General features: G+C 32.8%; 1 protein-coding gene across 15 annotated transcripts in view; it reads left to right on the top strand.

Annotated features, from left to right (window-relative positions):
* Nucleotides 1-27,668, top strand: part of cac (calcium voltage-gated channel subunit cacophony) — a 1,271,727-nt gene that overhangs the window by 1,060,315 nt on the left and 183,744 nt on the right. For all 15 annotated transcript variants that reach the window (XM_081764099.1, XM_081764105.1, XM_081764112.1 and 12 more), the window contains 3 exons: nt 10,919-11,062; nt 13,383-13,584; nt 16,341-16,505. In XM_081764099.1, coding sequence (XP_081620225.1) covers nt 10,919-11,062; nt 13,383-13,584; nt 16,341-16,505 — 511 coding nt within the window. The remainder of the gene's footprint in view (nt 1-10,918; nt 11,063-13,382; nt 13,585-16,340; nt 16,506-27,668) is intronic.

Raw genomic sequence — 27,668 nt, forward strand, 5'->3', positions numbered from 1 at the left:
CGTGGAATATCATAAACCTTGATATGTATTCTAGTTGTACAATAAATTTTTAAGAAAACAAAATCGTTGCCAGTTACATAATTATCTCTTATGTTATTCTCTGATAACCAAAAGCAGATACGTATGTGAATATGCTGATAAGTTTCTACATAACTTAAAACTTTAGGGATAGTTTCCTTATCAATATGTCTTAATATCGGAATAATCAATATGAGAATTCACAGTATTATCACTAGTTTCTACGTTCATAATGTCATGACTTTGAGCTTCAAGTGTTAACATAGTTTTAACTCGTTCTCCGCCAGCAGACGTTAATTTAAAATATTCCTGTGAGACGCATGAATTAAATCACATTGAACTGCACACTCTTGTGTACAATTGCAAGGAGAATTCATAGCTTAGGCGGATTGTCTCTATTGTTTCTAAAAGCTGTGTTAACTTGGAATTAGATTTGGTTGCATTACCAGTAAATCTATAATTCTCTTTTTCATTACCATTACCTTGTCTTACACTAATGTTACGTATAGGTACTGAACTGCTAACATTAATGTGTATATTCTTATTCCTGTTATATTGCATAGCCATCTGATTTTCAAAATTTTGTACTATCAATAATAAATGACTAAAATTCATGCATTGTGATGACATTAGAACCTGCTGCAATTTATAAATAACTAACTTACTCTATGGTCTATGGAACCCAGAGGTTCAATGCCGCGTTCACAAAAGCTCTCCACGACTTCTATCCTTAGCTAATTGGATGAAGTTTCTACTTTGTATTCCTATCTCTGCGAGATCCATCTTAATATAGTACTCCCATCTGCGCCTAGGTCTTCCTAATGGTTGTTTTCCGATGGGTCTTCCAGTCAAGACTTTGAAAGCGTTTCTACTTTCTTCCATTCTAGCTACATGACCTGCCCACCTAAGTCTCCTAGACTTGACGACCGTAACAATGTTGGGTAAACCATATAAATTATGTAGTTCCTCGTTATGAAGTTTCCGCCATTCCCCATTCCCGTTCCTCTTGGGTCCGAATATTCGTCTCAGGATCTTGTTCTCAAATACTTTCAGTCTATGTTCTTCCCTCAGAGTAAGTGACCATGTTTCGCAACCATACAGAACAACAGGCATGATTATCGTTTTATATATTTTAAGCTTCAAATTCCTCGACAGAATTCGCGACGACAAGAGATTTTGAACCGAATAGTAACACGAATTCCCTGCTTTTAGTGGACATTTAATTTCTTCGTGAATATGATTTTCCTCTGTTAATATTGATCCTAAATATTTGTAAGTATCCACTTTATCAAAAGTATTATTTAATATTTTATTGATTTATGTGGTAATAATGGTTGCAATTTATATGGTAATAAAATTCTAATAGACGCAATAATTATCGAATCTGGTTGATAAGGATTTAGTAACGTTAAATCGTTGTAGGTGGTAATAACAAAGTCCATGATACTCTTGTCTACTCGTGAGTCATATCTCTTATTCTTGACTTGTGCGTCTCTAATAGCTAATATAAAATCGTTTTCAACATTAGCTAACAAAATGCTCTTAAAACCTTCATAATTATGTAAGCAATTTTTAATTGCTTTAAACCAAACTGAACATGGTGGCTATAACACCATGAGATAAAATCTTAAGGAAATTAGATTTACCTATGCCTATCAACTCACATTCTCCCTCAACTTTTTTTTCTATAAAAGTAGTAGCCGGAATATCACCTACACGACCATTAAATTTTGTTAACGATTTGACATCACTAAACTTCACAGGTACATTTAAAAATTTAGTATTACTACATTTTAAAGATCTTAATTTTCTAGGGTTTATATGTGATCTTTCAACCATCTCACTTTCGGGATCCATACTAGTGTCTTCCTTGGCTGAACATCCTTGTGTGCATCCGTTGTCATACTCTTGCCTGTGGACTCCATTTTGAAATTCAGAAATGACTTCAACTCGCTGTGAATCCGGTTCAGCTCTTTTAACTGGAAGATACGTGTTGATCACCATGCTGGTCTTTAATTTGTTCTTAAGGTCCCCGATTCAATCCCGGGCGGAAACACCATATAATATATAACGACACCTCAGTTCGTTTTACTTATCGTATCATAAAATGTTACCACTTTGAACTAAGAAGAAAATATAAAGTAGAATTATAACACTAGAAAAAACTCATTGTTGTGTGTAATTTTCAATTACTTACCGATTTAATTTTGCAATATTTCCGTTTCTTCATTTGCACTTATATTTAAGTGGATTGTGTTTCAAGGAGCACAAGAGGATATTCATCCACTCAATTTTCTCTTGAGATATGACTTTCTTTTAATGATGAACTCTCTTTATAAGTTGAGTTCTTTAAAAAATTTGTTACGCTGCCAGTGGCGGCTCGTACCAAAATGCTCAAGGTAGGCAAATTATAATAAAGTATATAATCTAGAACACAATAAAAATAAATTTAGCAGCTTACCTTTATCTGTAGAGCAGATCTATGTGCCGATCCTTCCTACTAGCATAACGTTTAATGATATTCTCATACCAAATTTCTTGTTTTTTCAACTTATCCAGAAGTCGACATTCAATAGACATTGTTGCTAAAACTGAAATTCTGTCATGCATCATGGTGCTCCTTATATACGATTTTACTCTCTTCAAACACGAAAAGCTCCGTTAACCATTTGTGTGTTTACCACGAATTATTGAATTTTCTTGCATTTTTGTCATTAACTCTATGAACAATTGTGTTTAATAAAGGAATTTATGGCTCACTATCCAAAATGTTCCGTTTTTCTACATCACTACGGCGTGAAAATGGATTAACGCAAAAAAACACTCATTATATCTGTTATATCGTTTATATATACTATATATATACATAATAAACTGCACAAAAACACTTAAACTTCTAATTTCAAGTAATGCAATTATTTACAGATACCTAATAAAATTTTGATGTCTCTTCTTACAAAAAGCAAAACGTTATAAAATAACTACATTGTTAAGATACACACACTATAAACACCAACCAGCGTTGCCAACTAATTCACGGCATATTATACTAGTTGTGACTGAATTATGCTATTTATCAGCAAAATATGCTAGGCTTAATAATGATAAAACATTACAAGAATAATAATCATTATTATTACGTTATCATTGAGTTGAATTCATTTAATAAACTAAGTTGGTTTACTATGTACAGCCAAAATACTTCACTCAGTGATAATTTCAGGGGTTGCCTGGGGTGGAATTTCTCCACAGAACCACGAAATAAGCCCCTTTCAGCGCGCTAGAGACCTGGTTCATTTTCTAGTGAGAGTTCGTGTAGCTTGTATCCAACCCTAACCCGTAGGTCCATGTCTTATATAGATTCTGTGCTGAAAAGGGAGGTCCATCTCCCAATTGAATCAACCAACTAACATAATAAGACCTGGGGCATATATCCGATCGTGCTTAACTTGGATAATCAATATCTTCTTAGCACTACTTTCAGCCAAGGGTGCAGATTTCTCTGTAACTTTGTGGCGGGGGTGGGGTGGGGTGGCATTCAGATGTGTGTTTGGTAGCAAACAAGGGTCTAAGAAGGCATATATGAGGATTTTAGACAAATTCAATTCAAATTATGCCAAATATTGTATATGCATAAAAAAATACGTAGAACAATAAAAATACATATTCATAAAAATTCATGGAGCCCACATAAGCGTTGGGGGTTCGAGGCCCACCAGGATCGGCGCCCTTCCCTTCAGCCTCTATGTTAAAAGTTTTCTCAGGAGAAAATCTTTTGAAATCACTGATTTTACCTTACCCAACAATGAAAATCTTCATTGAAATTAATTTCTGAATCTTCTAAGAAATATTTAGATTAATTATCATTGAGTCATTCAACTATCTCTGCTTCAGTACAAAGAAACAAATATCATAAAGGAACTATGGACACAGTTATAGATCACTCACCTCTAGCGCCTGGGTTCCTGGCTGGATGCCAGCTCCCGCCAAAGGTCTTTGTGGTGGACAAACAACACACATGTTTTTCCTCGGGGTTCTCACGTTTCCACCATTATCATTCATCTTTTCATCCCATTTTACTTATCCTTGGAGCATAGCCGTTCCACGTTAAACTTTAAAAAAGAAAGAAAATATCGTGAAAGCAAAAATATGCTAGAATTTATTATTATGCTAGTATAAAGATGCTAGGTGCTAGTGTGTCCGAAAAGAAGCTATGTCTAGCACAATTATGCTAGAAGTGGCAACACTGACACCAACACATGGGAAAACAACTGCGATCACTCTATGCTTTACGCACAGAGGTGCCTGTTGAGGTAGACAGATTCTATAAGAGTTGGCCAAAGCTTTATACGCATGTGCTGTGTATGTTTCGGAACATGTGTTGGATATTATGCTTATTCATGGGCTAAAACTTGTAATACACACTGAAAATATTTGGCAGAGCCGGTAGATTCATCCTTAGCTATTCCAGAGGTACTAGCAGGTTCTTCATGAGCTACGTGCAAAAGTTGATGAGCTCACATTCGTCCAGGCCTTTCCATGTATCATTAATTGAGGAGTTTGATGTAATAAGGACGTAAGCGAGTTTACGCTCTTCTTCGCATCAAACACATTTGTGGCTTTTGCCATGCTTGTTTAGCTTCCTGGTAAAATTTCAATTCAATGTCGGAATAAAATGCTGCATATTACATTGTTTTATGTAAGAAAAAAACACTACTTACATTTTCAACATCGTTTTTCTCCAACTGCATGTTTCAGACTTACGCCCTTATTGCATCAAACTAGTCAATTGCAATTTAAACATTTCGAAGATTCTGTGATACAGGAAAGTTTTGATACAATGTTCTACAAATATTTTAAATACTTAATTCATAAATTATTCAAGTAACCTGCCTACTCCGAGGAACCGCGTCTGTACGCTGCACCACTGGGGAAACAAAAGTTGCATAGTACCTTTTACTTAAGAACATTTTTCTTTGTTACCACTTTATAGATTCATATTAAACTTTCAAGATAGCTCTGGTATTTAATATTGCATTCACAACGTTAAAAAAAAAGCTGGTGGGTAGATTAGTTGGATCAAACTGATTAAGTTTTCTCAAGACTATTTACGTCACTACTGCGTCGTTTTCGAGATACAGTATACAAGGTTGCCCACTGTGATGCACTATTGACTTTCGAAAATGGTAAATACAATTCAAAACGGAGCACAATAGTGAGAAATATTACAGCAGGATGCTGTGTATGCAATTAGTGCAACAAATACCTGAAACGTCAGTGACATGGAGGTGACAGTGTTGCAGACCGTGAATAACATTATATGGTTTAAAAAAAAAAAAAAACATCACTGTGCCAAGTTGTTGCATGTTTAATGTCCTTTGGTACTGCTGAACAAAATATGGAAAGACAATAATTCTGTGTTGCTATCAGGAATAAAGACGACATCACGGTTTTACACTTTATCATGAGTTCCGAAACATCGTACTGATTGATTTCAGTATTACATTATAGGCTTCATAAAAGCACCACCAAAAGACAACAAATGAGCAATAAATTGTTTGAATAGCAAGAAAAATATTTAAATGTGTATTTGCGATCTGAATGCCTTGTACGCTCATTTGTGGATGTGATGTCACGTTTGAAGAATGGCAGACAAGAACGAGAAACATTGTAGCTCTTCTAGTGTTTTCCTATGTAGACCTGCGACTATTATAATTGCAAGTAATTAGAAGGCGATACTGAGAAATATTTAATCTGAATAATAATAATAATAATAATAATAATAATAATAATAATAATAATAATAATAATAATAATAATAATAATAATAATAATAATAATAGACATAAAAATATGAAGAGTAAGAAGAAGCGTGTGAGTGTCTATGACGAGAATCGACTCGATCTGGAAGGCTTTCAGGTTTTCGAGCCCATTTTGCATCCGCCTATGTGAACGAAGAATGGAGAGAAACTCGAATGAAACCTACACAAGTAGCATTGGTTTGTCCATTTAACGGACGTTATCGAAGTCAGTGCCTCTCCTCTAGTCCACATTTCACGCCTTAGTTACATCAAATGCCACCTAGCAGTTTATGCTAACTTTTATGCTGTCTCCAAGCACGTAGTGCAAACGAAGGCACACTTGTGACAAATCTTCAATTTTAGCAGCGCCTCAGAATCAGACACTTCATGTCAGTGGGTGTTTTACAGACGAGTCAGTTTGCAGGAAGAATCAAATACAGGTTTAGAATAGGACATCCGTACATAAATAATGAAAACACTGATATGCTCATATACGGAGTAGCCAGGCAAAATAGAATAGAGTCAAGGAGACTGACTGTCTCAGGAGTGTTTTCCAAATAGGCGATAACCTGCACACACCATATTTGCAAAGCTTGAATTTTGTTTTTGTACTACTACTAACCAAGAGCGTGGGGTTCCCAGAAGAGTTCGCACCTTAATATTGGAGGAACAAGTGTTTTAACGTGTTGAAGACAATCCTTCCACCAGCATCCTTAGGTATCGCACATGCCCTGAATGTTGGCCGTATGACTATGTGGCGCGTTCTTGACGATGAGCACATTAAACCTTATCACCTCCAGAAGGTTCAGAAATTGTAACTAAAAAATTTCGCGAACAATTCTGTCGATGATTTTTTGACAGAGTAGTTGAAGATCCGCAGTTCACACGCTTCCTATTATTTGGTAATGAAGCTCTCTTCACACAATCTGGATACTTCAACACAAGAAACAGACAGTTATGGACAACTGAAAATCCCCACGTTGTGCATTCCAGAGGCTCCCAATATTGTTTCTCGGCCAACGTTTGGGCTGAAATTGTAGAATACCAGCTGATAGGTCCATATATTTTACCTCCACGTGTTAACGGACAATATTATGTTACATTTCTGAACAAAGTGTTTCCTGAACTCCTGGCAGATGTTCTATGGTAGAGTCGTAGTACGTAGGCAAATGTGGTTTCAGCATGATGGTGTTGCTCCACATTTCACTGCTTTTTCTGCGATTTTTTGCGTCAGTAAAACTAAAAACTCATACCATCGTTGCTTTTTCTGCAATTTTTGGCCTCAGCACAATTAAAAACTCATGTTATTGTTGCTTTTTCTGCGGTTCTTGGCCTCAGTATAATTAAAAACTCGTGTCATTGTTGTTTTTCTGCAGGTTTTGGCCTCAGCACAATTAAAAACTCATGTTATTGTTGTTTTTCTGCAGTTTGTGGCCTCAGTACAATTAAAAACTCATGTCATTGTTGCTTTTTCTGCGGTTTTTGGCCTCAGTACAATTGAAAACTCATGTCATTGTTGCTTTCTCTGCGGTTTTTGGCCTCAGTACAATTAAAAATTCATGTCATTGTTGCTTTTTCTGCGGTTTTTGGCCTCAGTACAATTAAAAACTCATGTCATTGTTGCTTTCTCTGCGGTTTTTGGCCTCAGTACAATTAAAAACTCATGTCATTGTTGCTTTTTCTGCGGTTTTTGGCCACAGTACAATTAAAAACTCATGTCATTGTTGCTTTCTCTGCGGTTTTGGCCTCAGCACAATTAAAAACTCATGTCATTGTTGCTTGTTCTGCGGTTTTTGGCCTCAGTACAATTAAAAACTCATGTCATTGTTGCTTTTTCTGCGGTTTTTGGCCTCAGTGCAATTAAAAACTCACGTCATTGTTGCTTTCTCTGCAGTTTTTGGCCTCAGCACAATTAAAAACTCATGTCATTGTTGCTTGTTCTGCGGTTTTTGGCCTCAGTACTATTAAAAACTCATGTCATTGTTGCTTTTTCTGCAGTTTTTGGCCTCAGTACAATTAAAAACTCATGTCATTGTTGCTTTTTCTGCTGTTTTTTGCCTCAGTACAATTAAAAACTTGTGTTATTGTTGTTTTTCTGCAGGTTTTGGCCTCAGCACAATTAAAAACTCATGTTATTGTTGTTTTTCTGCAGTTTGTGGCCTCAGTACAATTAAAAACTCATGTCATTGTTGCTTTTTCTGCGGTTTTTGGCCTCAGTAGAATTAAAAACTCATGTCATTGTTGCTTTTTCTGCAATTTTTGGCCTCAGTGCAATTAAAAACCCATCCGATGTTGCCTCACCTGGACGTGGTGAATAGACGTCCCACTAAGAGTGTCACAACTTTTGACTGACTTGAACGCGAACGAATGCAGAAGCGAACGAGTTGGAACAGTTCATTAGATTTTAGAAGCGATTAGACGCGAAACGATGGGCGGGGAACTGTTTATTAATGAAATGTTTCCAAGAGCGGCGATGTAATAATCTAAACACAAGCTGCATAGGAGCAGAGGTGTCATTGCGCAGATGTGGGATGTTCTTTTTAAAATACAGTATACAGTGTATTGTACATACATTAGAAATACCAAAACTATCGCGAAAATGTCAGATTCATGAACACATGGTTAGAATTGTAGTGGTATTTACTTATTTTTATTTTGTATTTTATTGCAAGTTTTGTATACCTAGTATACTCTATAATATACCTCCACAAATCACAATTTAATGTTGAAAATTAGAGAACTGTGGCGCTTCGATTTACGTTCTGTCTGTTCGTCTAGCTCCTGACATTCGCTTCTAATTTTCTTTCGCCGCGTAAGGTTTTCATTTAATTTGCATCTAATTCACTGTGAAAACTGTTAGTGAAAGTAAATATTAAAAATTCAACAGAGGGTCTTTCACTTAATGAGATTTCTGTATTTTTTTTCTTTCTTAGCAGTGCAGCCAGTCTAACTCGGAATACTTTAAAATTAAGAAACCGACTTAAAACATTTGTCGGTACCATAGGCTAAAACACATCTCATTTTGTGTTCAAATATGTATTCGACAAAGTTTTAGTAATGCTGATATATCATGTAGTAGGCACTTACACAATAACTCGTATGGCTGTCCTTTGTCCTTTAACTTAATACAATTTGAGTTATGCATGCAGTTAATAGATTATGATGAACAACTTAGTATATTTAGCGATTTTTGCAACTATATAACATTTTCTATTCTGTCAAGCCTTGTTTTCATATTGGTGAACTAAATAAAACATACACTGAGCAGAGCTATGTGAATATATTTAAAAAACACAATCACGTGACAGTTTCAACACAATAACTGTGTCTTCATCAGATTTCCACTCCTTCTGGCTACTTGAAAGTTTGTCACTTCTTATGTACTTCCTGGAGATCAACTTTTAATTAGGCTCTGCCCCCTTCATTAAAAAGTAATACTTGTGTTTTTCACTTTCACTTTTTCAGCTGCGCACTTCTCCATTTTTTCCTAGATACATTCTTGTCCTCTAATTATCCTTGTTATGTTCCTTTATTAATTTGTTCTCTTTCTTTCTTCTTTCTTTTCCTTTCTTCTTTAAGTAGAATCTTCTCTCATTCTGTGTTATCGCGAATTCTGCATTCCAATTCATTACCTTCCCTCCAGTCTTCGTAATTTCCCTGGCTTCTTTCCATTTTCTCATCAATATCCTGTTCTCTACTTCTATGACCTTTGCTCCTTCCCACTCTTTCCTGTAGTTTGTCTCTTTCTGATGCTCATATATTGCATTGTTGTCCCTTTTCAATCTTACGTCATTTTCGTGCTGTTTTATGTTTTCTTCCATCTTCTTTTTTGATTTCTCCTACGTAAATTTTGTACTCTCCGTACATCCCACTCTATATATTACCACCCTTTGATCTTTTTTTCACTCTTGTTTTTTTCTGACTACTTCAATTATTCTGCTTTCTTCTTTCCTGTACGTCCTAATTCTTTTGCACCATATCATTTTCTTTTGACCATTTTAGGCAGTTATTAGTCTGTTTTTCAAATGTAATATCTATTTTGTGAATCGAACAAATATATAAACAATTGATATCAATATTTAATTAAAAAAGAAGTTCAAATAACAGGTTTTATAATTGGGTCAATCCATCTCAAGTGGTCCAAAAATGGTGAAAGCGGTTGCTCGATCATCTCCGAAAATTATAAAAATTGGAGTGTGATAAATAGAGTCCGGATTTTATGTAATTACATATTTTCCCCCTTACATGTAGTTCCAAAAAAAAGTTCAAATCTTCACAAATCACGTGAGCAAGAACATTATACCTAGGTTTTATTTTACATATTTTTACATATTTTATTCAATTTTACATATTTTCAGGCATTTTACATAAAATCAAATATTTTAGCAGTTTCTTGTAATTCCTGACCATTCTCTATTTGTGGATGTTATAAGAAATACAAACAACTTACAGAAATGTTAGTGGAATTTCTGAGAAATTTACCCTGTCCTGCACTGCATTCCAAGCTTTAGAAGAGGGAGGGGAAGAGCAGAAGGTCAAACCTAATTTTAGATGTCAGGCATTGAAGATCTCACTGCTTAAGGTAGTACATTCCGTCACTCTTTCAAGGAAAGTCACCCTGCCAGTTTCATCCCCTCCGTGCTATCTGACACAAAAGTAGACGAACGGTGGAAAAATTTCTTCATACGAACAGACGTTGTCTTGTGGACGTGTTTATTGTGGATTGAGGTTTTGTGTACTGATATTTTGTCATGGCACCGGTTGCATCATCGCTATCATCTAAGTTACTCTAGAGGATTACTGTAGAGGATGCTTTTACAACCGATATTGCTGATATATATATATCCAATAACTACCATTACAAACATTGTGTTAATCTTCTTGCGGAAAAATTTTTTGTTACCTAAAATTCAATTAAATAAAATATAAATCTCATTAACTTTTCAGAAAATCGTTAAAATCTTTTATTCTCTAAGTTTCATTTATGTACTTGGTAACTACATCTTAATTACCTTGACGGTAACGCCCCTATAAAGTAATATTATGTGTATGAGTGTCTGTAGATATGATTGTAATTACTGAAAATGTATTGTTTGCAGGGGACAGTACTTTGTGTTCCATGAAGACAACCGACAACCCACAGTAGAAAAGAGAAGATGGGAGCAGCAAAGCTTTCATTATGACAACGTCATGGCAGCCATGTTGACACTGTTTGCTGTGCAAACTGGAGAAGGATGGCCACAGTATGTATTTTGACATTGTATTATACAAAAGTTTTACACATATGCATTTCAATATGGTGCCAACGCGTAATGTATGCTTTTCTATACTTTATTATAGTTTTCTTTTAGTTTGCTGCTTTACTTTTCTATTTGCTGAATTATTTAGCGAAAGGATTTATACCGATCTTAAACGTATACTGTATCTTAAATTTTTCCACGATTTTCTCGTAATTTGCCATATGCATATTACGCAAACGAATTATCGTTTATTGGTTATTAGTGGTTGTATATATGCGCATTTACGTCCACGTTCACTTTTTCAGAGTTGCCAGAAATCTTTTCTTCCAGAATCACACCATTACATGATTCTGAAACATGTGCTGTTTGGCAGAGCGGGTTACGAATCTACAGAGTTGCCAGAAATCTTTTCTGCCAGAATCACACCATTACATGATTCTGAAACATGTGCTATTTGGCAGAGCGGGTTACGAATCTACAGAGTTGCCAGAAATCTTTTCTGCCAGAATCACACCATTACATGATTCTGAAACATGTGCTATTTGGCAGAGCGGGTTACGAATCTACGATGGATATATATTTTGTCAATATTAAGTTCGAAAGTTCGTTTCCCACGATTTGAAAAACTATAACATCTGAACTGCTCATTGTCGGATGTTTGATAAGAACTTTTTTTTTCACTTATACGTACTCCCGAAGTTTGATTCCGTAGTTATCATACACACATACACACGCAAACACACACACACACACACACACACACACACACACACACACAAGCAAATTACTTATGAGAAAATAATGACTAAGATGTTGAAGAATGGTGTTAATGAGATTCATAGAAGGAACTAATTTCACAAGAGGTTAATTCGTATCTTATGGCTATGAATGAAGCAAATGATACAAAAAAATATAAATAAATTATTAAATCAAATTTAAAAAAAATTGGAGAGGTCCGAAACTACTGGGCTTGTGTTTCACGCCTAGAATAAATCAAGAAAATAAACGTACCATTCTTTAGTTAAAATTAATTAGTTGCACTTTTCTCTCGAGATGTTCTATTGCAAGATTACATGCACCGTTTACACCAGTAACGATCTTCCGAGCTACACATATAATTTGGAACAATATACCTTTTTAAATAAATATAGGAACAATATACAGTAAAGGTCCGATTATCCGCGGAATTGAGTGGCAAGGGCACCGCGGATAGCAAAAATTGCTGATAACCCAAAAAAGACTAAAAATGAGATGCAAACACGAAAAAATATTTATATATTAGTGAACTTAACAGAGTGGATCGATATACTCGTCCCGCTCGAGTCGTCAAGGTTAGTGATCAAAAAATGGAAAAGCCATGACCAAAACAAAAGAGTACGAGCCTACCACTCATCTACAAATTCCGAGAAGACCTATAGGATTACGATGCACAATCAACTTGTCAGTAATTTTCGACTTTTGCACTGTTAGGCCTATTCTATTTTCCCAGTCTTTGGCTTGGATTTTTTTTTTTTTTTTTTTGGTTCGTAATTAAACCTCCAGTGGGCGCCCGCAGTCTCTCACTCCCCAGTAAATAATGCATGTAATTACCACCACGCAAATCATTCTTCCCAATTCCTGTTTTTCATACCTTACAACAATTGGCTTCTGGTTATCAGAATAGACTTGCACTTCAAAACGTGCACTATTGTTGAAAATATTGATCTCTACAATACAATTGAAGGGTAAGGGGAAGAAAGAAGGAATGTCACAAAACTGCATTTGCGAGAAAACGACGTTTTAATATTGAAAACCGCTTACAAAATGAATAGGTTTAGTCAAATCTTTTGCTCCTTTTTACATGGACATTTCTACACCTACGCATGTATGGCAAATACAGTCAAATAGTACCAAGAATCATCAAAAGATACTGCAAAGCACCCGTTAAAACACACATATGGACAATCCTTGTTTATTCCCCTTACCTTTCAATTTACTTTTATATTTTAGAACATACCTTACTTATTTGCATACGAAGTGTCAGTCCACAGCGACTACTTATGAAAAATAATTGAGCGCTATTGCAGCAGCACAAAAAAAGAAAAAAAAAGAAAGAAAAAGAAAAAAGAAAGAAAGAAAATTGCGGCACTCGCGTATAATTGGGACTTTACTGTAATTACATTTACTACGTTTGTAATACACGATTATTTTATTAAATAGTTTCCTTTACCAAATGTTGTTTTAATAACGTATATTTAATATATATATATGTATATATATATATATATATATATCTTACATTGTGCTTATATTTATATTAATGATTTTTATTTTATTTTTACAGAGTTCTACAGAATTCAATGGCTGCCACCTATGAAGATAAAGGACCATTACAAAATTTTCGTATTGAAATGTCGATATTTTACATCGTTTACTTTGTTGTATTTCCGTTCTTCTTTGTTAATATCTTCGTGGCCTTGATCATCATCACTTTTCAAGAACAGGGTGAAGCAGAACTTCAAGATGGAGAAATCGATAAAAATCAGGTAATACATCATTAAATATGTTTAGAATAAAGCAGCGTTTTAGTTTTAAAAATAAAGGTACCGGTACGCTGGACCTCAAGTGCGTAATGGTTAAAAAGTTGCATACTTTTCAGGGTATTATTATTATTGTGCATTCCTTTTGCTTTGTTTTCTTTTTATAATTTGATTGCAATTTTAGTTGTGTTTTATGTAATATGTTTGTCTGCTGCTATTGTATGTATTTTTTCTCTACTTAATATTATTTATTTATTTATTTATTGATGACTTCTTTTACGTGGCGAAGTTAAGGCTCTGCAGCCTTCTCCGAGCACTTAACCACGTGCATACATTCTTTAAAAAAAAAAATACATAGAAAATACTGTATGTATGTATGATTGTTTTATTGTTTATGTACTGTACCTGGAATTGTAAATAGACTATTAGTCTGTAATTTCCAATTAATGATAATAAAATTATTATTATTATTATTATTATTATTATTATTATTATTATTATTATTATTATTATTATTATTATTATTATTATTATTATTATTATTATTATTATTATGTCTTGTAACTAAAAACTCTTAAGTACATTCATATAAAGATGCTTCTTTAAAAATGTCTGATTCTTACATCTTAATTTTATAAATAAGATAAACGTAATGATAATCAATATTTCTTGTGATTTGTTTCTTGCTTTTTTTCTCTTTTTGTAAACGGGCGAAAGTAAGTTGCTATTGTTTGTTTTCAAAACTCATCAAGAGTTCCACAATTACTGAATTTCAATAACAACACACATACAGTACATTGTTCACATAGGCCTAATGTTCTTCAGAGTACTAGTCATGCTACCAAAATGTTCTACAAACCTCTACGAAATTAATGGGTACTTTTTGCGGGAAAAAAACCTGCTTTTCTGCCGGAGTAAGTACAGAGATGGAGTCCCAACAGAATTTTCGTACTGGCTTTTAGTTTAATTCAGTCCAGTTCAGTTTAGAAGAGGAATGTTCCTGATGGTCATGATCGGAAGACAATTCTAAGGATAGTAAAAAAATGGAATGTAATTGGTATATTAATCGTGAAAAAAAAATTAAAATCGTCTTATCTTTAAAGATTTGTGGCTCCCAAATTCAACAAATCTAAAGTCAGCGGATAATTATCTGTAGGTTAAGCTCAAGGACAGTCTCTCAGAGACAAACCCGTCCAATATCAAGGCTATATGAAATTTGGTCCTATAGCTTAATGTGGGATCCAGACCATTTGCGTACCCACCTAGAATTGAATCGTGTAATTTCAGGGAAGCCTACAAAGTAGAAATCAATTATTTAAAAAAAAAATTGTTAAATCATGTTACTGTTAACTTTTCTGTGTAGAATTAGATATATTATATTTCTCTTTACTGTGCCCGAGACGAATAATTTTCTATATGTGTAAGATCTGCCTTATTGGATACTTGTTATTTATGCTGTTATTCATGAATAATATATATTTTTTTTCTTTTAACTGTAGGTAAATAGTTCCTTACATGGATCGGTATTGAAAGATAGTTTTCTCCCTTCCTATTTTGTGACCATTGTTTATCATGTTCATCTGTCAAGGGAATGTATTTACAGTAAAACCTGTCTATGTTGGCCATCATCAGTTCCATTGAAAAATAGCCAAGTTACAGAAAATAAGTGTGCTTGGTGTATTTTTAGTATACGATTTCTAGTATTACTTGATTGTAAAATTTTAATAAGCAATGACATGATAGCTACTTTTAAATAATGTATATAGAGTAATCATAACAATATACAGTACTAGAAGAAATTACTACAGTATGTTTAATATATGTACATACTTTTCTCTTCCTGAAAACTTGTCTGGTACACTGAATCCGGTATTCGGATTGAAAATACAATAACACAAAAAACTTAAAATAGAAACATATATACGCAGTTCATTGAAATGAACTACAAGTGTTTTCCTCGGAGCAAAAGATGATTTGAGAAAATCTTAAGAAAATTCACATCTCAAAACCTCCTCTACTTTCGACAAACCTTCAGGTGGCAATAGTTGACAATTGAGATGATTAGCTTTAACCCTGAGAATTTTCCGGAATTTCTAAAGCTCCCCACGGATGAAAGGAGCTGGCCAAAACAGGCAGGGTAAACAAATACATGCAGCAGCCGGGCAAAACAGGCAGGGTAAACAAATACGTACAACCATTTCCTGAACTTCTGTACGTGCTGTTTCTTATTCACATCTTCCTTCACCACTTCACCACTCCTTATCAGGATAGTGTTCTGGTTATTGAAATCTAAGTACAAATCATGGGAGTCCATGCTCTTTGTCTCCAGTCACAAATACTGAACATCTGTTTCTCATAAGAGAATACGAAAGTTAAGAAAAATTACAAAACGATATTTTGCATTGCCAAGATACGCAGGTAAATTTATCATTATCATCATAGGGTAAACATGGCTTCAATGCGGCCAACTCCCAAGATAGACAGGTAGCCAACTTACAGAGTAATAAGTAACGAACGTCTTATGGAAAAATGCAGGTTCAAGACGAACCAGTTTAAGATGAGAAGATGGCCAATTTAGAGAGGTGGCCAAGTTGACAGGTTTTACTTTACTTAAGTTTCATAACTATTGTAAATAATACACATCTGAAACAGAAGCAGAAATATAGTTTTTCTTGTTCAATTTTTAAGAACCACTATTTGCAGTATTCAGATGAAACACTATGTAACGAAGGACAATTTATTTTGTAATTCATATATTTCAGAAATCATGCATTGACTTCACCATCCAGGCACGTCCGTTAGAACGCTATATGCCAAACAAACGAAACAGTTTCAAGTACAAAATCTGGAGAATTGTGGTATCAACTCCATTTGAATATTTCATTATGATGCTTATAGTTTTAAATACTTTACTTCTAATGATGAAGGTACGTAACATCCTGTTCGCTCTCAAGTTTTTAAACATATTTTTGTGTTTTTTTGTGTATTCGTATAAAGAAACAATGTTTTTTTTAGCAGTAGCAATAAATGTAACTTATACAATTTTGTTATTGCGTTCCGGATGATCCGTAAGATGTTTTGAATGTTATTAATTTACTTCAGAAACTTGTGCTTCGTAATATTCAATGTCACGGATAAGAGGAGTGTGTCTATATATGTAAAACGCGAACTTGTTTACTAAAATAACATCATATCGAACATATTGAGTTGATAGAAATGATATGTTTCTATTAGAACGAAACAAAAAGAAATTGAGTTTATTTAATTTTTAAAAAATCCAGTAAAAATTTTATAATTATATAAAAAAAAATAACATTCTTTACTTTTTGACAATGTATTTCTTACGTTCGGGTGGACACGTTAAGCAGAAATCATTTTTATAATGAAATATTTTGTTTAGCGTTCCACCTTTATACCCTTTAGGCTAATAGGAGCGGACATTAAGTGTGTGATTATAAGAAACTTGGTGGAATGATAATGCGGAAGGAAATGGAAGAATATTCAAGGACATGATGTCGTTCACTAAGTCACATAGTCTGGAAATCATTCATCAAAAGTTGCTTACAAGATATTTCTTATATTTAGTCAAATGATAAGCGTATTATATAGTAAAAATATATTTTTTATAAAACCTTGAATCTGTTTTGTTAAACTCAAAACAGTATTTTGCATACAACTTTGGAAGAGTTAATAATTATCATTTATTCTTTCTTCTAAGATTTCATTTAAGATTCAGTTGTTAATTTTAAAAAAGGACAGACTATCATATATTTTTATTTGAAATCAAAGTTACGGATATACAATGAAAGTTTTAAAATCCTTTAGCTTGGCTTTTCACAATTAATTTATAAAGGTACCAGAATATATTTGATTATCGATTAAAACTCGCATTTTCTTTCAACTTGTTTGATGCATTTGAGTATACTTTTTATAAGATCTTCGTGATCGTCCGTTATTTAGTAGTACATTCAAAATTTAACTTTGGTTACACATATATAATAAATTTAGTTTTTGCATGACATATTGAATATTTATTTAATCAATAAACAGAAGATGCAATGTATGGTTTCTTTTACTTTTTGTTCTAATTGACCATTTTTAGTCAATTACTCAATTTCTAAATAATTTGTTTATTATTATTGTTATTGAAGCATCCATTTCTCAACGTTATCATATATAAATATATTTTATATGTCTTTTGTTTATGTATAATGTCGCGTGATGTAGTTTGGAATGATCTTTTTAATTATGTTCAAATTGTAGATTTATCTTGAATACAAAATATTTCACTGACAATCTTCTAAAAATTTGTAGCATTGTGTAGAATACTATATGTATAGTATTCTACATTAATAGATGTTCAAAACTTTTAAGCATATTGGGAATGTGGAAAAAGATATGTTCAATATGACTTCTGTTGTTATGAATTCACATACCAATCTAAGATTTGACCTATTCATCTAACACTGTGTGCAGGAACTGAACCGTGATCTGAGAACATATCTCAAGAATATTGTGTTGCAAGTGGCCGAAGACCATAATTTTCTTCTGGTAAACGGTCAACTTCAGATAAAAATCTGTCAGTTTAAGTTCAAAAGTGTGGAGGCAATTCTACGAACCCATCGCGGCCAATTCAGTCATTGAAAAACTGGACATTCATCCAGTGGCGAACATACACGCCAAGAAAAGGGAGGACGCCGTACTGTTGAAAAATGGGAAATACAACATTTTTGTTCAGGACCTAAGAATATGATAGTATCCTAAGTATGGAGTTAATGTCCTAATGTCTCATATACTACACAAAATATTCACTTTTCTTTTATTATATTGTGTTTTGGGAGGGTCGGTCTAAGAATGATTCGTATCACTTCAATACCGCAAATTCGACGATTGAGTTCACCAGTGACATAACAGTTCGAGTCATTGGTGAAGGATACCAGGGGTAAAGTTGGGTTTATTACATAGCTGCTGCCATACCAATTCACAAAATTCCATTTGTCTATTCCGGACGTCCTTATTGAGACGATACAGTAGTTCTAACTTCTATGGGATGGGTGTCACTTGTTGCGAATAATGCTGGCATAACAGACCCATCCTCTACTGACCATCGGCAGGAGTGGTTTTAAACGTTGCTACTATCACTGCTGACGAACTATCGCAACTGTAACAATGGTTGGTATGCCGCTTCTTGGCTTGCGAACTACATTTCCTGACTTTTTGCATAGCAGAACCAATTTGACCATGGTATTATCAGTAATATCTCTTCTGTCCTGATGCTGTGTGTTATAATCCTCCTGGATCTTCCTGCAACTGTCGGACCATGCCCGAAGAATTATCTCTAAGCGTTACTACTTTTTCATACACTATATCTCTTTAACTCAGAGAACCGAGCAAGATGAATTCTCATTTTCGATGACTTTCTAAGCGCCATGTGTATAAATTGTAAAAATACTTGAAAAATAAGAATAAATTATTATTACTAAAGCTTGGTGAAATATTTTGTATTAATTGTATTTTATGGTGTTGTCTATTATGTGTTGACTTACAAAATTTTTGTGCAAATTTATTGTTTTTAAAATAAGAGAATTGTGCTGAGATTGTTAGTTTACCCAACTATTTTACCTTCCAGATAACAACTGCAGCAGGAAAGAGTTATAAACAAGATATATTTATAATCAATCTTTTTATATAATTCCATTTAATTGTTTTTAGTCAAGTGAAGAAACGTTACTTTATTCTATCAATACTAATCCAAATTTTCCTCTGTAAAAAGCAACCCTCCAGATTAGTTCATAGTGTATTGTTGTTAATGCTAATATATTATACATTGAAATAAAAAAAAACTAATTATAAACTTGTGAATTGGATGTTTTTAATGGTAATTAGTGCTGTGCGGATGTTCGATTGTGAATAAAAATTGAAACTAATAGTGCTTGTTTTTTACAGGTGATGAAAAGAGTGCTACATTTTCATTGCTGTATGTCTCGTCGCAGGGCTATTTCTCAATTTTTTTCTTGCCAAAAAATAATGTATTTACTCAGGAACAGATTTTTTTTTTTAAATTTTAGTTTGTATACAATATATTATATAAATCAGCTTGTGTTGCATAATATCTGCTATTTTTATATTTTTTAAGAATTTTTAATGAGGAATAGCCCTGTCCTTAAAAACAAAAAAAAAAGGATGACAATCTATGTAATAGCATGCCATGCATCTTGGAAATGCATTTCCACAAGATTGCTTGTGAAAATCATGTTGTCACATTCTGCCAGTTTGTATTACAAAAATACCGGGTTTATTTTAAACATGTATAATCTTAATCCCTAGTTTTTTTTCTTTTAAAAAACATAACCAATATGCCATATGAACAAAAATAAAGTTTTTTTCATTTTTTTAAAATTTACTTTTTGAGTTTTTCTGCAAGTAGCATGCCAATAACTGTGCTGAGTAACACTTTTAGAATATAATTTTCTTTCTTTGTTCATAATTTCTCTGCTTTTAATGTGTTTTGTGTTAAATGATCATTTTTATAAGAGACACTTCTTACACAATACGTTCTGAAGCATTACATTTAACATAATAAAGTGCATTAAATGTTTTATTTCTATTCTTGAGTTTGTAAAACAGAATTTGCTAACTTTGTGTTGCTTTATATATATATATAATTATAATTATAATTATAATTAACGAACATGCTTCACTTACATTATAAGATCATTCTTCAGTTAACAAAGAGCTTTTGAAATGATAAACAAAATACTTAATGAATATCCTTGCTTCTAAATATTGCCGTGATGTTTTGTGTTGAAATCGCAGCAATCAACTTGCCTATTTTATTCACAATTTTTGTATAACACAATACACCAAGAAAATAATGCATGACATCTGCACGATATGTCCGAGTCTTTTTTTTTTTTTTTTCAATAGTGTGCACTGGGAAAATTCAAAAGAAGAGGAGAATTGCGTAGCATGCGTGTTGGTGAATAATTTCAAACAACACCTTACTTAACTTCGTTGAATTTTATTTAGATTTATTACATAATTGTTATGACTTTAAATGATTTTAAATATGGTAGGCAATTATGTAATTCCTACGATCATACAAAACCGAATCCTTGTTCTTATTGAAATATTTTATCTTTGATGCACTTCACAATTTATATTTCAAAAACATATTTATTACAAATTCTGTAGGATTAGTATTAAGAGATTTTTGCACTTTAAGAAAAGCCAAATAAATTAAGAAAAAATCCTGTAAACCAATTTTAAAACTATTTCGTGAGTTTTTGTGAATTATCAAGAGCATAAAAGTATTTAATTAAGAGTCTACCATGCTAAAAATAATACAAAATTTACCATTTTTCTTTTTCTTATTTATTCATAAGTGAAACGAGATAATGAAATGCAACTTACCACAATCATAGATAATGTTATTCTACAAGAGAAAATATGAACCTGAAGAATTTTCAGTGTTTCCATCCATAGAAGTTACAGTGTTGCCAGAATTAACATTTCCCCCCAAATTTAAGTTAAGGCAGTGACTAGAGGAACGAACTTAACTGCACTTGATTATGTATCATGTTGTTTTTGTGTCCTGTGAACTACTTTTTAAATAATAGTTGTATTTAGTTTGTAATAAACAAAATAGCTTTAACATATAGCTATTAAAATTAAATAAAAATGTTATTTAAAAAGTAGTTCACAGGATGGCAAGACAACATGATACATAATCAAATGCAGTTGAGTTCGTTCCTCTAATCACTGCCTTAATTTAGATTTTGGCGGAAACGTTATTCTGCCAACACTGTAATTTCTATGGACGACAACGCTGAAAATTCTTCAGGTTCACATTTTCTGTTGTAGAATAACATTATCTATGATTGTGGTAAGTTGCATTTCATTATCTCCTTTCACTTATGAAAAACAAGCAAAAGAAAAATGGTAAATTTTGTATTATTTTTAGTATATCAGACTCTTAATCCGGAAATTTGAAACAATTACAGAAAGGAATTCAATTAATTTCTAATTTTACATCTTAACTTCTTTTAACTGAATGTATTTCTCCAATGAAATTTAATTTTTTCGTCTAAAATAAAATATCTAAAAAACTATATAACAACCAGTAATAATTTTGATACGCTTAATAAATTAGTTAATAAAAATTGAAAATTTAAAATTAAAAAAATCAAAGTAACTACTAAATAAATTCATTTTGTCATAACAAAAATAATTTTTAAAAAAGCAAGATAAATTAATTTGCAGAAAGAAATTTTTGTAAAAAGCAGTTTAAAATAAGATGTAAAAAACTGAATCTTTGTTTCTCAAGTTAAATTATTAGCTATGATAAGTTATTGAAAATAACGAATTACAGCTCTAAAAATATTATGTTTTTGATTACATTCAGCATAATATAATTAACAATAAACACTTTTTCTAATGATAAGGCACTTTAGAAAATGATATAGCTTCATTTAGATAATTTTAAAAATCCATATTCATATATTTTTGAACATTTATATCAATAATATAAACATTTATTCCGTAAAGCAAATACTTTTTTTTAGATTAGCATCATTAAGTGTGCGTATATTAAAATATGTTGAAAAATAACCTATTTTAACTGTCTGAAAGAAATGTCTCGGATAAATGTGACTACATTTTCTCAACAATAAACAAAAATTAAATTTGATATTTCAATTCACAAGAACATATTATACGGCTAAGTTGAGCTAAAAACGATGCCTTCTACTGGAAGAAATTAAAAAATATATTATCTGAGATTTAAGAAAAAGTTTCAAAATCACTACTCGTATTTTTAAGCTGTCGTTTGTTCAGTTATGTTGAATCCAATCTTCCACTCAAAAACTTTTAACTTCTTTTTTGTGGGGAAGATGCGTCAAGGAAAAACACGTATTATTTCGTCTTCTTTTTACGCGTAGTTACTTAGACAAGCATATAATACATAAAGCCATTTTTAATGTTTCTAATTTAATCGACATAAACAGTCTTTCTCTGTAACTAATAAGAATTTTATTTATATCATTAATTATATTTTTTGTTTAAATTAAATATAGTTGACTATATAAAAATATTTATTTCTAACCTAACATGATTAAACGCCGCCAATTAAGTAATAAAATAATTCCTGAATTATTACTATAATGATTTACCACGCTGTGCTATATTTTAACACACATTTAAGTTACTAATTATCCTAGTTATGACACATGGCTATTTTCACAGCAAAACTTTCCCCACATCTTTGGTGTTCATCGTTTGGATTTAGATCTATATAAATTATAATAAGATATTTATTATAGTAACACATCGCAATACATTGTATAACAGTACAAAAATACTGTGACAAACCTGTTATAAAGACACATTGTACAAATGTTAATATTTATCGCATGAAGCCCACACATGTTGGCTATATATAGAGTTAAAATACAATGACATACCTAAGCTAATTATAACTTTATTGCATATGAAAATAAATTATTTATATATGTACTAAGTTTTGGCTAGATCTTGAAATATTGAAATCATACATACTATTCGAAGTAAGGATATTCCTTGTCATCATTAAACACAATCTAACAAATAATTTTTAAAAGAGAATTAACCTTATTATTTTTAAAATTGAGAAAACATTTTAACATATGTACATTTTGTGTTCTGTAATTTGACTGGCAGAATGGTTGTGGATGCTTTTAAGCATGCAGTCCTCACTGAAAATGTATTGTGTCACAAGAATGAGATATTCTACAGTGGCTTGCTCAATAGGAATGCATGACACAAACTGGCATCTGTATAATCTTGCCTATGTTCTTTTTTTTTTACAAAAAGAAAGCTACATGAAATAATATTTCTCTATTTTTCTTGTTTTTTTTAAAAAAAAAAACTTAAGTAGTCATTGTTTCCTGATAGAGAGAAATATAAATAAAATAAATCCATTTTTTTATTTTTTTTAAAAAATTCTTATTGCATTATTCTAATAAAACAAGCTTAATTAACAATATTTTTTTTAAAAAAAAAGAAAGCCTTGCTTGCATACTTGAATGGGAATCTGCTTATGTGTGTAGCCTGATTGCAAATATAATAATAGCACATAATTTTTTATTACGTATATGCGAATTATAAAAATTAATACTTTTATATTTGACATTAGAAATATATCATGGCTACATGAAAATTCGTTATTGTTTTAAAATGTTATGTTTCTTTATAATGCGTAACAAAGTAGTTGAGATGAGGATAGAAAGAATGAAGCTAACAGCTTATACAAAAACAGTTATTTAGATATTCTGCAATACGAAAAGCAGAATTTAGTAAAACGCATGCGTGGTTGAAAACTGTAGAGCGTAATATTTATTACATTAAATTAGCAATATTTCCGTTATCCTCTAATTTTTTTTGTTAAAAAATTAATCGATCGTGGTTAATCAGAGTTTTGGTTATTATTGTTTTGAGATAGTATTTTCTATTAACTTTGTTTCCTGATATTACCTTAAGTGTTACTTTTCTAACAAGATAATTTGGGACTATAAAGCTGTTTCCTTGTGATACTTTGCTTCCCGTTTGAAACACAAAAGTTAGGAAACATGTTAACTTACTCCATAATATTGTTTGGCAAATAACTTTGAAACAAGGGAACCACTTTCAGTAAAGAAATATTTTAGTTCGTCTCTTCCCGATATATTAAAACTTCAAAATCATTCCATTCATGTAATAAACAATTCGCTTATTCTATGATATTTAGATTCTAGGTTTTTGGTTAAATTATATACATATATACATAGGATAACAACCGTGTTTCTATTTATATTGTAATGTTTTCTTGTCTATAGGGTAGAGAAAAATGCAAAATATGATACATGGGAGTTTGGACTTTCCCACCACCTTTGTATTATAAAATTATCCTCTTGAATGCAATATATCACAAATAATACAAGTTTCCTCTAATATCTTGGAGGTTTGTAGGTATTTTTTGTTTAATTTTAGAGGAGCTCGATGACTATGCAACTTAGACCGTATGGGAAAGGTAGCTCTCAATGACTGTACGTCTTAGAGAATTTGGTGGTTAGGTGCCTCTCAATGACAGAGCGTCTTAGAGAGATAGAAAGGAGCTAAATGACCAGGCGTTTTAGAGCGTATGAGAAAGGTAGCTCTCAATGACTGTACGTCTTAGAGAATTTAGTACTTAGGTGCCTCTCAGTGACCGAGCGTCTTAGAGAGATAGAAAGGAGCTAAATGACCAGGCGTTTTAGAGTGTATGGGAAAGGTAGCTTTCAATGACTGTACGTCTTAGAGAATTTAGTGGTTAGGTGCCTCTCAGTGACCGAGCGTCTTAGAGAGATAAAAAGGAGCTAAATGACCAGGCGTTTTAGAGCGTATGAGAAAGGTAGCTCTCAATGACTGTACGTCGTAGAGAATTTGGTGATTAGATGCCTCTCAATGATAGAGCGTCTTAGAGAGATAGAAAGGAGCTCAATGACCAGGCGTCTTAGAGTGTATGGGAAAGGTAGCTCTCAATGACTGTACGTCTTAGAAAATTTAGTGGTTAGGTGCCTCTCAATGACCGAGCGTCTTAGAGAGATAGAAAGGAGCTCAATGACCAGGCGTCTTAGAGCGTATGGGAAAGATAGCTCTGAATGACTGTACGTCTTAGAGAATTTGGTGATTAGATGCCTCTCAATGATAGAGCGTCTTAGAGAGATAGAAAGAGCTCAATGACCAGGCGTCTTAGAGCGTATAGAAAGGGTAGCTCTCAATGACCGTACGTCTTAGAGAGTTGGTGGTTTGATCAATCGGACGAGATTGATATCTTCTGTGGTGTTTTGCCTTCTTTTATCCTAAAATGTCGGCTACCTTCGTTGATCTCCGTCATTTGCCGATCGTTGGCGATGTAGACGATGTTCTTTTTCGTGGCTGTCGTCTGATGAGTATTTACTTCAATCACGTGTTTTAAAAACACATACAGGTAGTTACATCCAGCTTGGCGTGAAGATACATGAAACCTCACAATAAGTATTGTAGAATTAGTCCTTAGTTGTGATCTAAAAAGACGGCGTAGTATATTACCCTATGCTACCTAGTCCGCATTTCTAGAACATAATTAAGGGTTAATTCTACAATGATCATCAACAAAAAAGTAAAATCATAACTCTTTCTGCATTTTTTTAAAGATATTTTACCAAAAATTCCTTAAATTATATATCTCAGGAAAAGTGAAACCATTTATTTCACCAATGCAGGATTATGAAATTTTGGTGCACTCGAAAAAATTAATTATATTTCTTAATGTATCTTCCACTCAAGTTGAGCCATGTACAACTTGAGTACAGTTTATTATTATTATTATTATTATTATTATTATTATTATTATTATTATTATTATTATTATTACGGAAAAGCTACCGAAAGCTCTTAAATTAGTCTGTCCATTGCAAGATGGTTGACAAAAGATTGCACAATAATGGGTATACCCTTTCGTTGGATGATAATGATACAGATTGCATAAAATTTACATACAGTATCCTGTTAAAGTTTCTGTTCCTAATATATTTTAAGTGAATTTATTGACTTGGTAACAATTTTATCTCAATTATTGAGAATGCTATACTCAAATAGATGCTGCCAGAAAAGAGTTGAAATACTGCAGGAAACTATACTCAAATATGACAATGGATGTTGCAGATATTAACGCAAATACATACAGATGTTATGCACTTCTTATGGAAACTATATACATACCGAGAATAGTTGTTTAGTTAAGTTGTCTCCGGTACCGTCCACAGTGAGAATTCAAATGTTATAATTCTATTTCTTTATAGTCCTATCACAAAATGAACAGAATTTTTTTTCTCCAGTTACTAGTAACGTGTCCTTTATGTTAGTCTTCTGCGCATCTCTCATTGTTTATTAAGTGGAATGTTATTAGGAAAATAAAAGAAAGTACTGAAAACTCATATTTTCCGTCATGTTTTTATGTCTGCCTTTGTAATCAGTCTCTGTATCACTAGGTATTGATTTTTTTCCCTTCATCTCTCTTTATTCACTATACCAGTTATAAATAGATAAACATAATCACAAAACTACGAAACTGTCGTAATCGCTCCAACATAAGGGGACAGAATTACAATTTTTACAGTAATCCTTCCTACTTAAGACACGAATTTTTGAGATGACCGTTGCATATAAAATTCAATAACAATATTTCAACAGAGGAAAACACTATATACAAAACTTACACTCAATTAGAAATCAAATAAACTGACATTATCTAGGCGACAAATACTATGTGTCTATAGCACTTTCTTATTTTTATTGTTTTATGCTATCTCTCGCTTCTCTACATTTTTCTCGAGCTCGTCCGTGGCTAAGCGGTTAGCGTACGCCTATGGCGTAGGAGACCCGGGTTCGATTCCCGGCGGGAACTCATGTGGTTCGGATTCCACGTTAATCAGTAGGTCCATGTCTCATATAGCCTTGCTGCTGAACAGAACGTTAAACTCGAAATCAACTCAACTCAACTCTACATTTTTTTCTTTAGAATTAAAATCTAAAAAAGGAAAACAGCAGAGTTGTTGAAGATTTTTCGAAATGTTTCTTTCCATTCAGTCCTTTATGATCTAGTCACTATCTGTGAGTTCGTTCATTTTAATACGAGTAAATACAGCTTAGCTGCTCAGTTTGATTAACATTTTTTTTTAATCTTACACCAACAATGGAAGAATAGTATTTCGTATATTAGTTTTACCTTTCTGATTATATAAGGTACTAGAACGCCTGAAAACATTTAGACTCATCACTTGCAGTCTACTTCAGTCTAAGAGCTAATTTATGGTTGGTTAAAGTTTAACGTCCCTTTTCAGTACCGAAGCTGTATGAGACATGGACCTAAAGAATCTGAATCACCATAATGGTTCAAATTTCACGGCTTTCCTACCGGGAATCGAACCCAATTGGACCACGAACACCAAAGACGCGCGTGCTGGTCACTACATCAGCAGGGAGAATGAATAGTGGTAGTCCCGTTGCCGTTTAAATCCATGTTCAGTGGGAGCAAAATCCCTTAGCACTCCTAG

This window comes from Thermobia domestica, chromosome 7 (assembly GCF_964235325.1).
Source record: "Thermobia domestica chromosome 7, izTheDome1.hap1.1, whole genome shotgun sequence".
In the NCBI taxonomy this organism is placed as follows: domain Eukaryota; kingdom Metazoa; phylum Arthropoda; class Insecta; order Zygentoma; family Lepismatidae; genus Thermobia; species Thermobia domestica.